The 14,489-nt window shown below is 36.2% G+C and overlaps 2 protein-coding genes across 2 annotated transcripts in view; one reads left to right on the forward strand and one right to left on the reverse strand.

Annotated features, from left to right (window-relative positions):
- Positions 1-3,121, reverse strand: part of LOC107676826 (sodium channel protein type 4 subunit alpha) — a 226,579-nt gene extending 223,458 nt beyond the window's left edge. The window contains exon 1 of the mRNA XM_074186965.1: positions 2,860-3,121. The gene's annotated coding sequence lies outside the window, so the exon portion shown is untranslated. The remainder of the gene's footprint in view (positions 1-2,859) is intronic.
- Positions 3,122-5,847: 2,726 nt separating this feature from the next.
- Positions 5,848-14,489, forward strand: part of wdr48a (WD repeat domain 48a) — a 16,149-nt gene continuing 7,507 nt past the window's right edge. Inside the window, 10 exon segments of the mRNA XM_016471504.1 lie at positions 5,848-5,935; positions 7,747-7,887; positions 8,265-8,343; positions 8,429-8,511; positions 8,815-8,944; positions 9,154-9,242; positions 9,613-9,714; positions 11,162-11,287; positions 11,463-11,612; positions 13,967-14,069. Coding sequence (XP_016326990.1) covers positions 5,888-5,935; positions 7,747-7,887; positions 8,265-8,343; positions 8,429-8,511; positions 8,815-8,944; positions 9,154-9,242; positions 9,613-9,714; positions 11,162-11,287; positions 11,463-11,612; positions 13,967-14,069 — 1,051 coding nt within the window. The 5' untranslated portion in view covers positions 5,848-5,887.

Here is a 14,489-nt window from a genome sequence, read left to right on the forward strand (position 1 = left end):
AACTTGTTGGGATACATAGGTTTTAGCTATGTTACCCAGTTCTACCCAAAGTAAAGTGCACACCAGCTTATCACTTATTCATTAATTGCTCCAATTCTGTATTTCTCCTGTATAGGAGCTTCTGTTGCTAATCCATTTTCAGCTCCTGGATGAAGAAAGATGTGCTGACAGCTTATACAACCTCCGAGACCCCCAGCAGCTGATAACTGTTTATCATTAGGTCAAACTAGCAGTGGGTGCAGTGTAGCCCAACAGCAGCGCTACAGTTTCAAACCTGCGCTCATCTAATGGCTTCGCTCTGTGCTGATCTAATGAGAGACGTGTTAAATTTGGCTCAGTGACAGAGCAAAACTCTCCCCCATTGTGCAGGAGAGCTCGGAGATCCAGGTTCTGACCAAATTATGTCAAAATTAAACATTGCTTGTCATTGTTTTCATAATAGCAGAATAAAGTGGACACTTTGAAGTCAAGCTGGGTTATGAAAGAAACAAAGTGTGAAAGAAACAACAGCGTAGTCAAGTGTGCGTCCACACAGGGGACAAAAACTGTCTCAGATTGCTTAGATGAGAATAGATGAGGCCATAGGCCACTTGTCGCAAATAAATTATGAGTGGCAAAACAAATAATGATTCCAAGGTCAGCGCTGCTGCTACAGTCGCACGGCGTCCAGCATTACGATCAGTGCTTCTCAAAACCAAGAGATCAAGACAAATAAAACAGGATTTAAAGGAACAGTTCAGCCAAAAATTACAATTTGCTAAAATGTGCTCACCCTCAGGCCATCCAAGATGTAGGTGAGTTTGTTTCTTCATCAGATTTGGAGAAATATAGCATTGCATCAGTGTCTCAGCAATGGATGCTCTGCAGTGAATGGGTGCCGTCAGAATGAGAGTCCAAACAGCGGATTCGAACCGGAGCTCCTCGCCTCTCAAGTACGTCTCCGTACACCACGAGCTACCGAACAAACCTAGCGTCTATGAAAACCCATAGATATGAAGCTGGATATGTGCGGCGCTAACATTCAAAAGCATCAGTTTTCAAATCTCCCAGCATATTAAAAATGTTTTGAAGTCACAACATAATACTCTTCAAGTAATTGTGCGAAAATTACGCTTTATTAATCGAAACTCTGTAAATCATACTTTGTGTGAAAATAATTTAAAAGGTGTCGGAGTTTTACTGCCTCTAGTGTTCATTTCTTTTGGAAACTGCAGTGATGTGTACTTATTGGTACGTATTTCGCGTCTCGCGAAAAAGTGATCCCAGGTATGTTTTTGCCATGAGACCGGGTAGGATAAAAACATCACAATAATCCGTTTAACACAATGGTTTGAAGTTAAACACATATTAATGCTGGATTTGTTTCAGCTTTTGTCTTCTCCAGATGTTAACTGATGGACTGGAGTGCTGTGGATTACTTGTGGATTATTGTGATGTTTTTATCAGCTGTTTGGACTCTCATTCTGACGGAACCCATTCACTGCAGAGCATCCATTGCTGAGACACTGATGCAATGCTACATTTCTACAAACCTGATGAAGAAACAAACTCATCCTGATCTCGGATGGCCTGAGGGTGAGCACTTTTTCAGAATATATTCATTTTTGAGTGAATTATTCCTTTAAGCATTATGCTTTAATCATATTAACCGTTCCTGGTTGATCCAGTCCAGAGTCTGCAATAGCAATAGTCTTTTTAATCACCTGTCAGCCACAGCCAATCAGAACAGATTGAATCAAGATCCCCAGAGATCATACATCACCAGCTGACAATATGACAGATGACTCCCTGTTCATCATAATTAGGGTGCAGTCGCATGAGCGATGATTCTTAACATGGGCCTTTTGAATAAATGCAAATAACTAGTAAATCACTAAGAATTATTACATCAAGCATTGCTGTCTCTGTTACGATCACTTCCTCTGTTTATCCACAGCTCACACACACACACACACACACACACACACACACACACACACACACACTCACACACTCACGCATGCACGCATGCACGCACGCACTCACACACATGCACGCACTCACACAAACACACAATCACACACACACACACACACACACACACACACTCACTCACTCACGCATGCACGCATGCACGCACGCACTCACACACATGCACGCACTCACACAAACACACAATCACACACACACACACACACACACACACACACTCACTCACTCACGCATGCACGCATGCACGCACGCACTCACACACATGCACGCACACACACACACACACACACACACACACACACGTGCTCTGTAGACTTCAGCCATATTATACAAGGCACTTGTTTAAAATAAATAAAAATATTTGAACGTTAATTGATATGTTATGTAGCCTAAGTATCTTATTTCAGCAAAACAAAGATTTCAACATTATTATTTTATTTACGATGGATGTTACAGCAAAGAACACCACTGAGAGCATGTTATAACATCTAAATTAACTAGTTTTATTCCAAAAGTATATGTATATATTAATATATTCAGTGAAAAATATCATTTAACATCAATTTACACAATTGAAAGTATTTTTCAGGTTCAAGATCAGGTACGAATATCCATATTTGCATTTCATTTTACATTATTTATAATAATGCTTCATTTTAACCAAGTTTAATTGAGTATTGATAATTGTTAGCTTTGTAGATAACGATATTTCGTAATAATAGTTGGTGACGGTGTTGTCATGGCGCTGTTTTTGTTGAGGTTGTTCATAACAGCGTTTTACTTAGCAATACCTTCGTTTTTACTAACAAGAATTCACGATTTTGTGTCTGACTCTTACTTTATTCGAACTAAACATGTAAAAGAATGTCGTGTAAAATAGTTTTTTACCTCATTTCTGATCTCGGTGTGTTTTCAGCACCTTGGACAAGAGCGCGAAGATTAATAAGAAATAAGGTGCGGTTTTTTTTTTCTTTCTTTCCTTTTCTTTTCTTTTCTTTTCTCTTTTTTTTTTTTTTTGCGCGCTGCTGCTGACCTTTAAACACAGCAAGGAGCGAGTGTTTCTTCTTAGGTTAAAAAAACTGCTAAAATGCTTTTTAAAAGTTTAACTACTTTTAACTTGCCAATAATATTAAAAACAGCGCGACACAGGCGCAACACGAAGAAAAACAAAAACAACAACAAAAAAACAGCGACGCTCACACCTGTTCTTGTAAACCACACACACACACACACACTCACTCACACACACACACACACACACACACACACACACGCGCGAGAACTGACAGCGTTCAGAATAACAGAAATCGTATCTGATGTGATTAAACAAGCATGCTTGGCATGCATATTGTGTTCAAGTATAACGCCATTATCAACAATAAATGTGTTTCTGACTTAATTGCGTCATTAAGAATCAACAGCGTCACAAACATCCGTCAAAACATGGATCTTTCCCCAATTAATGCACTCATAAAAATAGACAATTACATAATATAATTGTCATAAGACAAAACCAACCCGTTCAGGAATCACTTTACGCGAAGGACTACGAATAATTCCGTTTAAATCTGATTTGAGGCGTGTTGTGTGTTTTTAATTAGATTTTAGTTATACAATCAAAGACTTTCAGGAACAGATATATGATTTCGAGATAAAAAAAATTGAAACTTTTTTTTTTTTTTGCATTTTGCAAATAGTAAAAGCAACCTACTTACATGTGAAACTTCGCTCCTGTTCAGCTGTATATGTGCAAAAGTGTTCACACGTTTCCTCTGATCAACAGAAAGAGCCACAGGAAAGCCATGGTGAAAATCCCCAGCAATAAAAACAAGTTGCGCATTTAATGTGCCAAGTTCAGTCTGAAGTGAATCCACGCGGAAAAGACCCTTAAATCCCCTCTTTTTCACATCATCCTGAATGTCTGTCCTGTCCCTGTGCCATTGATCCGCAATTCCCAATCACAAACACACACACACAGACTCCAGCACATGAAGTTATGGCTCTGTGTCTCCTGGATGTTCATGTGTATCTCAGACTGAACTGATCTGAGAGCAGCAGAGAGCCAGTGCTTCGATGTAACGCCTCCTCCACGAACACCATCTGCTCCAGCCGCAAAAAGTGAATAAAGTGCATCATGTTTTGTCATATGGGTTGTTTTAGGTTTGTAATATATAGGCTAGGTTGTGTTTTTCTCCCTTTAAATATTATATTAAGCGCATTGTGTTCTTCAAGCTCAGGATTTGGGAGTTAATACAGAAATTTCATGTGTGCATGGCTTTTTTATGTAGAATGAGATACAGACTATTCATATGCATGCAAATTCCATTTCATAACTAATAAAATATACTCAGTGTGAGGTATAATACAGTGCATACGTCATTAATTATATAGGCGATAATACAGTGCATTAAATGGTTTTGCTCACACATATGGACTGGAGAGAAAGATAATTTGTCGAATTAGATAAAAATATGTCGGTGACTATGAAGTTTGCTCAACTAAATGTGGAATATGAGTTCATAACTCCATCTGTTGGTCAGAGAAAGTATCACAGGGCAGACTATGGTTGTGTTTCAGAAATCTAGTGAGTAATTTTAATTATGCATGTTCTTTCATTCAAATATCATTGCGAGAGATGCATCATTGTTTTGTTTTAAATTCACAATGAATAGTTTAAATACTCACTGTAGAAATGTGTTGCTTGCATCTTTTATTATTGAGTAGGCTATACGCTCTATTGTATGTGAAATTGAAATGTATTGGAAATAAGGGGCCAAACAAACTTGTGGTCTGTGCACAACAATGCCAAATGTACACTGCAAAGGTGGCACAGAAGCACTTCTGAAGCGGCATTTAGGTATCTACACAAACTGTTTAATGCGAGGTGGCATAAATGCATTTCTACAACCCTGTTGAAAAAAACAGCATATGCTGGTTAGGTATGTTTTGAAGCTAGGATGCTAGTTTGAGATGGTTTATGTTGGTCCTTTGCTGGTCCTTTGCTGGTTTCTGCTGGTCCTTAGCTGGTCATGTGCTGGTCCTAAACTGGTCCGACCAGCTTAAGACCAGCACATGACCAGCATAAACCAGCAAAGGACCAGCATAAACCAGCAAAGGACCAGCATAAACCAGCACATGACCAGCTTAAACCAGCAAATGACCAGTTTAAACCAGCAAATGACCAGTTTAAACCAGCAAATGACCAGCTCAAACCAGCATCCCAGCTTCAAAACATACCTAACCAGCATATGCTGTTTTTTTCAACAGGGAAAAAATAACAGTATACGTTGATACTATAGTGCCAAATTTACACTGCAAAGGTATACACTCAGTATATATTACTGTATTGCAAATAAGTGGCCAAACACACTGGTTTTCCATCGTCTTTACACTACAGAGGTGGCCTAGGACGTAGGCTGATTTAGACATTGATTTAACAGCAGACAACAGACCTCCCCATCCAACTACCCCAACATTTTCACATTTACGGTAGACTTCTGACCAGTTTCATGTCATCTAAAGTCTTTATTTATAGTTATGGTAGCTCATATGCATCGAGTTTTTATCTTAGCATATTAATCAGACAATAATAACAACACAATTTTGATTATGTAAAACCAACAGCATCACAGCAGTTGCTTTAAAGATATTTGTATTGTTTGACTAAACTCAAAAGAGAATATAGCAAAATATAACTTAATTAATCGAAATTTCACAAACATTTCACTGTCTCTAAACCTCTCTTTTCTTTATTCAGAGTTGACATGGAAACTATATGCAGATACTATATTATGACTCTAACGCTATGAATATGTGGCGTTCTGGCATTTATTTATAGTTATTTATTCATTCATTCTGTTCCCGCCTCGGCTCTTCTTGGCGTACCGGAAGTGACATCACGACGTCAACAAGTAAGATGGCGACGCATCACAGGCAGAATGCAGCGGGGCGCAGGAAAGTGCAGGTGAATGTTTAACGCTTGCGAGTACGCTTGTGATGTGCATGTGTGTTATTTGTGTGATGATAGTGGCATTCAGACTCATTGATCGTTGTGTGACGGCTGTTTCAATCGCGGATGTGAGCGTTTGTGTGGCGCACAGCGAGGTGGAGGCCAGGCTGTGTCTCAAAATCTAGTGTGCTGCCTACCATACTGCAGTTTTGAGTCAGGTGTTCAAGAATGCAGCATACTGGGTCTGTATGGACTGCTTACTGCAGCTCATTATAATATAAACAGGCTGTGTCGAGGTTTAGATGATCGTTATGGGCTGCAGAGTGAAAGATGAACCGGTTTTAGTCACATATTTAGGGTTTTAATAGGTCATCTCGTATCTTTGGTCGATGTCATGACAATCATCCTTCCTTAAGTATATGCATACTGACCATATATGCACATAGCATACTAAACAGATATGGTCATGTATGCATATCCCTATAAGCACATGCATAATGAGTATATAAAGATCTAAACACATGAGCGGATAAATATGAGCACGATACAAACTAAACAGATGTATATTGGAGTATGAGCACTTATAAACCCTAACTGTACTGTAAATGCCTGCATGCTGTACACATTATGCGTGTTTTTATCATGAAGGTGTGTTTAAGCTTTGCAAACTAAACATTTGATTTTGTGTGATGTATTGAACATTGTTGTTGTGAATGCTGCTTTAAATGTGAGGCACCTGAAGACATCTATAAAGGTGCCTTTCTAGCATACTTAAAAAAAAAAAACTTGAGAATGATTTGTCGTTTATGTAGCTTATTATTTAGAATGGGATGAAAATCATAATATATTCCATTGTTTTTAAGTTAAAGTGTTTGAATTAATTGTTGTCATGAAGTCACATTTATACTTGTATTTATTCTAGGCCTAGTTGTTCTGAAAAGTGTATATATATAATATTTAATGAAAATGAGTCAAGTAAAAGTTTCAAAGTTTTTACATGACTTTTACCATGTTGTATTTTTAGGAGACCAATAAATAACAATAATTATTAATCGGTTCCTTTGGTTTAAGTCTGATTCATAGTAGAGGTTGACCGATATTTGATTTTGCAGATAATGATAACTGAGGTGGAAAATAAAAGTACATTTTAATTCAAATTTGGCTGTTTTGAGATTACAATAAACTGAACAGTATTATGAACAAAAACTTGGAACTTAAAAAAAAAAAAAATAAATAAAATAAAATTGTGCTCAATTTTATTGCAATTAATAATGGCTTAACTTTCAGAATGTTTTGTATTTTTAAATTATTTTAATGAAATAAAAAATAGCTGTGCTTCATGACAGTTTTCCATTTTATTTTATTGCTATGTTTCTTATGAAAAGAGTGGAGAAAAAAGGATAAAAAGTAAATAAAATCAAGTATCAACGCAAGTATTTTAAATTGAATTTTATATTTATTTAGGCTATATTATACATTATATGTTGCCTCGGTCAACTACTTCATAAAGTGTATTTTGTAAGAAAAGAAAATTGTCCATTGTCTTACGAAGCAAGTGATCTGACAAATGAAAGCAAATAACCGGGGCATCATTTGTACATTTAAAAGGTTGATATTACTATTAAATTATAGTAATACTAGATCTGTTTAACAACATCACTTATGTTTATAGCAATAGCCCCTTTTAATGCCTTAAAATTAAATCTTACTGAATCTGCACAAATCATAAGTCACATCTAAAATGGCAAAATCTGCATTTTTGTCAGTGTCTGGTTCTGTGCCGATTAATCAGTGGACCTCTAATTCTAAGCATGCGTGTGTTGCAGGTGTCATACGTGATCAGAGACGAGGTGGAGAAATATAATCGTAATGGAGTCAACGCACTACAGCTGGATCCAGCTCTTAACCGGCTCTTCACCGCCGGACGAGACTCCATCATCAGGATATGGAGCATTAACCAGCACAAGGTAACCCGTCAGTCTTAAAACCTGTGCATGTGATGTCAAAACTAACCCGTCTGTCACTAAACCCGTGCATGTGATGTCAAAACTAAACCAAAACTACCCCATCAATCACTAAACCCGCGCATGTGATGTCAAAACTAACCCGTCAGTCACTAAACCCTTGCATGTGATGTCAAAACTAAACCAAAACTACCCCTTCAATCACTAAACCCGTGCATGTGATGTCAAAACTAACTCGTCAGTCACTAAACCAGTGCATGTGATGTCAAAACTAAACCAAAACTAAGCCGTCAGTCACTACACGTGTGTATGTGATGTCAAAACACTTCCCTGGCCGTTGAAATTACGTTCTTGCTCTTGCGTGTGTGTGTGTTTTGCAGCAGGATCCGTACATTGCATCGATGGAGCATCACACAGACTGGGTCAACGACATCGTCCTCTGCTGCAACGGGAAAACATGTGAGTGCTTGACGTGTACAGTGCAGTTCTAATGTTGTTTTATGAATGCAGTACAGATAGATATGTTTGTCTGTTGTGTCTGCAGTGATATCAGCGTCATCAGACACTACGGTGAAGGTCTGGAACGCACACAAGGGCTTCTGCATGTCAACACTGCGAACGCATAAGGTACGGTCATGGTTTCAATCAGCCTGATGACAAAATGTTACATGCACATCCAAACAAACCAGGTGCATGACCAAACACATCCAAGAAAGCCTTCAAAAAACATAGTAGACTAACTATGTGTTGACCCTTTATTTCGCTGTTCTGCATGGGTTTGCAGCCCATTTGTGTTTTCAATTAAATGCAAAGAGTTTCTAGTATGAATCTTCCAGTTGAATAAATGTTTTTTATGCTTTTCTATATTAAAGTGTGCATTATGTATGTTTCTATTTTTATAGTTTCTTGTGTATTCTTATTTTTGTGCAGGACTATGTTAAAGCATTGGCATATGCTAAAGACAAAGAGCTGGTGGCTTCTGCAGGACTGGACAGACAGATCTTTCTCTGGGATGTGAACACACTGACCGCGCTGACCGCGTCCAATAACACCGTTACTAGTGAGTTCTGATGTTAATTTTATATATATTTTTAAATATTTTCCCCCCAGATTATTATATTTAAATATCTGATATGAAGAACACATATTTTATTTTACATTTTGACGAGCAATCCAAACAGTAGTTTAGTAGACCCAAATTCGGTATTAAAGAATCAACAAATCCTAGACTTTAGTTTATGTAAAGGATCAATATTCTTTGTTGTACAGCGTCTTCTCTCAGCGGAAACAAGGACTCCATCTATAGTCTGGCCATGAATCAGATGGGGACGGTTATAGTGTCAGGATCCACTGAAAAGGTTTGAATCCGTAAATCTTTAATCAAAATGCATTTAACTTACTTAATGTGGTGTATTTGTCTGTGGAAAATGCATTGCAGAAACTGGGACTTAACTGGATTGTGATACATTTTCATAGTTTTCTTTTAATGAAGATCATGTAAAATTAGACCAGAGAGGAAATGTCGTCTCTACAGTAATTTTGTTGTACAGAGTTATGTACCTGGGCTGTGCACATCAATATATTGCGTTCTCTATTTCTCACAATTTTACCTATATTCTTTCGGTCTTAAAATTGAAATTTGTTATTTATACAAATGCCTAATGCTCTGACTCTCTTTGTGATGCTGGTAGTCTCAGATTGTCTTTGTTTTGTTGATTTGTTTGTCAGGTTCTGAGAGTGTGGGACCCGCGAACCTGTGCCAAACTAATGAAACTGAAAGGACACACGGACAACGTCAAATCCCTGCTGCTCAACAGAGACGGGACTCAGGTGCTGTCAGTCAGTCTGTCCATCTACAAACTAGAAACATTCACACACATTTTGTCAGTCAAACCCCTTTCGAGCCCTCTGAGATTTTAAGTTAACGTTTCAATAGTTTTCAAAAACAACACATTTACATGTTCATATGTTTTAGTGGCTATTTTATATATATATTTTTTTTTAATTCTTATTAAATTGAAATATTTTTAAATAGAATAGAATGTTTTTTTTAATTATTTTTATTTAAAAATTATTTTAATTTGACATTGATTTAATTAATTACAAGTTTTTAATTTACTCCCTGCAATTCCATCACGAACCACCAGGGGTGATCTTTCATAAATTAAAAAAAAGTTGTTTTGTTTTTGTAAAAATTTTAATCATTAACAACTTTTAATTAATTAATTTCAATGACCACAATGCATTTATCAAGCAGGAATTGTGTGCACTCAAAAAGAACAATGAGTTCTCAGGTGCATAGAGCAAAAAGGAGAAAAGTTTAGTCCAACAAGTCGCTGAATTTGTCCGCACACTGACATTTTTTTCAATCAGACCAAAAAAGGTCTCTCAAAAATGTAGTTTTTATTTTCCATATGCAAAAGTGAAAAAAGTGACAAAGGTGCAAAGTGTTTTAAAAAACAGACCAGAGGACCACAATGCATTTACTCATTACATTTAGTCATTTAGCAGATGCTTTTATTCAAAGCGACTTAAAAATGAGGACAATAGAAGCAATCAAAATCAACAGAAGGGCAATGATATGCAAGTGCTATAAGTCTGTTAGCTTAATGCAGTACACAGAGCAAGGTTTTTTTTTTAATCGTATAATAAATAAAAAGAAAACAGATAGAATAGAGCAAGCTAGTGTTAGAGGCCTTTTTTGCTTTTGTTAATCAGAAGTCAGAAAGTCAGAATTATAATTGTATAATAAATAAAAAGAAAACAAATAGATAGAATGCAAAAAGATTAGAGAAGCAAGTGTTAGTTTTTTTTTTTAAGAAAACAAGCAGTTAGTAAATAAATAGTGCAAGCCTAAAAGGGGCAAGTTTTTATTTTTATTTTTTTATAAAGAATAGAATTAGAATTAATGCATTAAATGCATAATATGATTGTCTGTTTATCTTTACGTTTTAATAAACAATATCTTTTTTTAAATTCCTGATATACAAGTTAATATGCATGCTCTTCAGTTGCTGTATGTATGCATTAGAACATTTTCATGTCAGTTTTTACCTTTATAATTCCCGATTTGTTCTTCACTTTTGAAGTAGGATCAAATCCATGGAATTTAGGATCGAATCGAATCCTATCCTATCATATGTGTGTTTCAGGCCTCAAACTCCTCCTTCCTCAAGTTTTGCAAGAGCAAACAGCAGTCTCATTCTTGTTTTATTGTCGACTGTAGAAGGTTTTAAAAGCCTTTGAGCTCTAAACGAGCTGGTTTTTGTGTGCTCAGTGTCTCTCAGGGAGCTCAGACGGGACGATCCGGCTCTGGTCTCTGGGTCAGCAGAGGTGTATCGCCACGTACCGCGTTCACGACGAGGGCGTCTGGGCGCTGCAGGTCAACGAGGCGTTCACGCACGTACACACACACACACACACACAAATAAATAAATAAATAACTCTTAAAATAAATATATATATATCTCTATATATTAAATAACTATGAAATAAATATATAAAATAAACATTCCCATAGACTTTAAATCAAGAGTGCAAGTTTATGCGTCAAACACAGCTATTAATAGCCGCAGCAGCTGTGGAGCGTGAGCAGGTAATAGGAAGGAAGGCAAAGTTACTGAGGTGTGAATGTGTGCTCTCCTGTCTTTCAGATGGAGCTGGACCGCTCGGCTGATCCGCATTCGGCCATCTGGGTTTCCACCACAAAGTCCACGGTTAATAAGTGGGTAAGTGCAGCTGGTGTGGGGCGAGACGCGAGCGGAAACACCACTTGCTCCAGCCGCCGTGACGTTACACACACATCCTACAGCCGAGCTTTAAATAATCTGCAGCGTGTTCCTTTACTCATTAATTAGTGTCACCCTTCGGCTAAATATCCCGGGATGGGGCGCAGTGCTACTATCTTTAGGTAATGGTTTAATTTGTTGCATGTTATAGGTTGCATCTTAAAATGGTAGAATGCTTCTGTTAGTTATGCAATTCACACTTTTCATCTGAAACTGGAGCTGTGGGCAGACACAAAGAATATTTTCACAATTGCATTCACTGAATAATTATTAGATATGATGCATTAATACTAATTTGATCCTGTCAGAGTTTGACTGAGAAGCCTGTAATTTAAACGAGTTGATGGTGCAGCACATACAAAGCATGCAATGACTGTGGCAACTTTAACATTTGAAAGGATACTATGACAAAGGTATCGCTTTCTTTATTCAAACGGATTTTTTTTTCATGAATATATGGTTGACCTGAAGAATGAACGCTATATCATACACTTGGAAAATTATGAGCTATATCACCGCTTATCGACTCTAGGGGTGTGACAATACACTTAGCTCACGAGATGAGACAAAATACAGATACTTGGTTCACTAGAACGAGACGATATTTTAATACTATTTTTAAGAAATGTTCAATGACAAAATATTTGTCTTTTAATTACAAAAGTAAAACAATGCAGTTGTATTTTGAAATACATAATGTAATATGCCTATGCATAATATGAACATAACCAAGTACATTATGTATTAAAACGAATACCTGCAGAGGGCGCTAACGGCCTGGTGACGTTTCACTTTAAAGCGTGATTAAACAATGTTTAAATCCATTCAATTTTAATATTTGGCCACATGCAAACTCAGAAACTTTTATTTTGAAATCGTGATGTACAATAAATGGCATATTTAGACATAGGTTGATGTATTCTGCTGTGTTGGCAAAGGTTTTAAATGATTTACGTTACAAATCTAGTGAGATAATGCACACTGTTTTCCCAGATGAACGTTAAGCAATTCAAATTCACAGCATATGCAGAGGAAGAGTTTAGCCCCTTTCACACATACAGTCTTTACCGGTAAGTTACCGTTAAGAGATCATGTGTGAACAGGACCTTTTCAAAAATCCCGGTAAATTTGTTCTGGCGATCATATCGTTCTTATGGAGATGACGTGATTACTCTGAGCGGTTTACAAAGCTCCGCTGCTTTTTAATTAGCTTTTCTGTGTAAATATGCGCTAGATGGACATCTTTGAACACTGCGCCTCGCAGCTTTTTGTCGCGCTTCTCCATTCATCAGCTGCGACTCTGCAGTCGGATACTATTATGCGCGTCTCGTGTTTATAAGAGCAACACATTCTGATTGGCTAGTAATGTTAGTTTGGTTGAGAGTGAAAGCTGTGCTCCTCTCATACATTGGTTGGCGAACTCATGGACTCAGAAGTGATATCAACAAGTGTTTTTTTTAAATGTAGGATAATTTTTTCCCGCAGCCAAACCCTGCACGGTGCCGGAGGACTTCAAGCCCTACAGTGAATAGTTTTCTCTTTTGCATGTTAGTTATTAAAGCTTTAACATGTAAAAAAAAGAGGTTGCAAATCCTACAAAGAGACGTTTCGTTATGCTCTCACCCCAAAATTAGTCTAAAGGTTTTACAGAGAAAAATCTCTTATATTTTCTAAGTTAGAAATCTTCATACATCTTTGAATATGAGGTAAAATAGGATTATTCTCTGGATGCAAGTGAAAAATACTTAGATTATGCGTTCTAGATTTTAGTTGCTTTTTTAGTTACATTTTCTGTAGTCTATAGTAGGGTTATTACTAAAACCATTAATAAATAAATAAACAAATAATAAAAAATGTAAACAAGCATTTAACTGAAATAAAATAACATATATTAAAAAAAAAACCGTATTTATTTTATACATGTATTTTATTTCAGATACTTGAATTTCAGCTCAGCTCAGTACTTAAAGTACTAAAATAAACTAAATAAATTCAAACAAACAAAACTTATAGAATAGAAATTATTAAAAACTATTGGCATACAAAAAAAACTATAACTATAAAACTATAGACATTTTGTTATATATATATTAGTGCTGTCAAACGATTAATCGCATCCAAAATAAAAAGTTTTTGTCTACATTTTACATTTACATTTAGTCATTTAGCAGACGCTTTTATCCAAAGCGACTTACAATTGGGGGATATCAGTGATGCTAAAATAACACTGGTCCATAATTTGATTTCTCTGATATTGGGCGTTGTTTTGAGTAATGTCTGTGTTTTTTCCCCAGTCTCTGAAGGGTATCCATAATTTCCGAGCGTCTGGAGATTATGACAATGACTGCAGCGCTCCGCTGACGCCGCTGTGCACGCAGACAGAGCAGCTGATCAAAGGTACGGCTGTCTGCATGTGCTTCAGTCAGTCAGTTTTTTACAGGATCTTCACATACGTTTAATAATTAGAATCTCCATCAAACAGTGTCTTTAGCATGATCGTGTATTTTTCCTAATATAAAAGTTATAATTTATTTAAGTTATAATTAATTTTGTTTATTTTTTGTCATAATTAGTGTTTTTTATGTTTTTTATTTTAATTGATAATATTTAAATTTTTATTGTGTTTTATAAAGTGTATAATTTACTGTGTATATATAATAATAATAATTATTATTATTATTAATAATTACACATACACACATATTTTTATTTTAATTGATAATATTTATATTTTTTATATTTTAATTGTATGTTTTTATAAAAATGATAATTACTGTTTATATATTATTATTATTAATAATGATAATAATCACACAC

The sequence above is a fragment of the Sinocyclocheilus anshuiensis genome, unplaced genomic scaffold, assembly GCF_001515605.1.
Source record: "Sinocyclocheilus anshuiensis isolate Anshui unplaced genomic scaffold, SAMN03320099.WGS_v1.1 scaffold184, whole genome shotgun sequence".
NCBI classification, from domain to species: Eukaryota; Metazoa; Chordata; class Actinopteri; order Cypriniformes; family Cyprinidae; genus Sinocyclocheilus; species Sinocyclocheilus anshuiensis.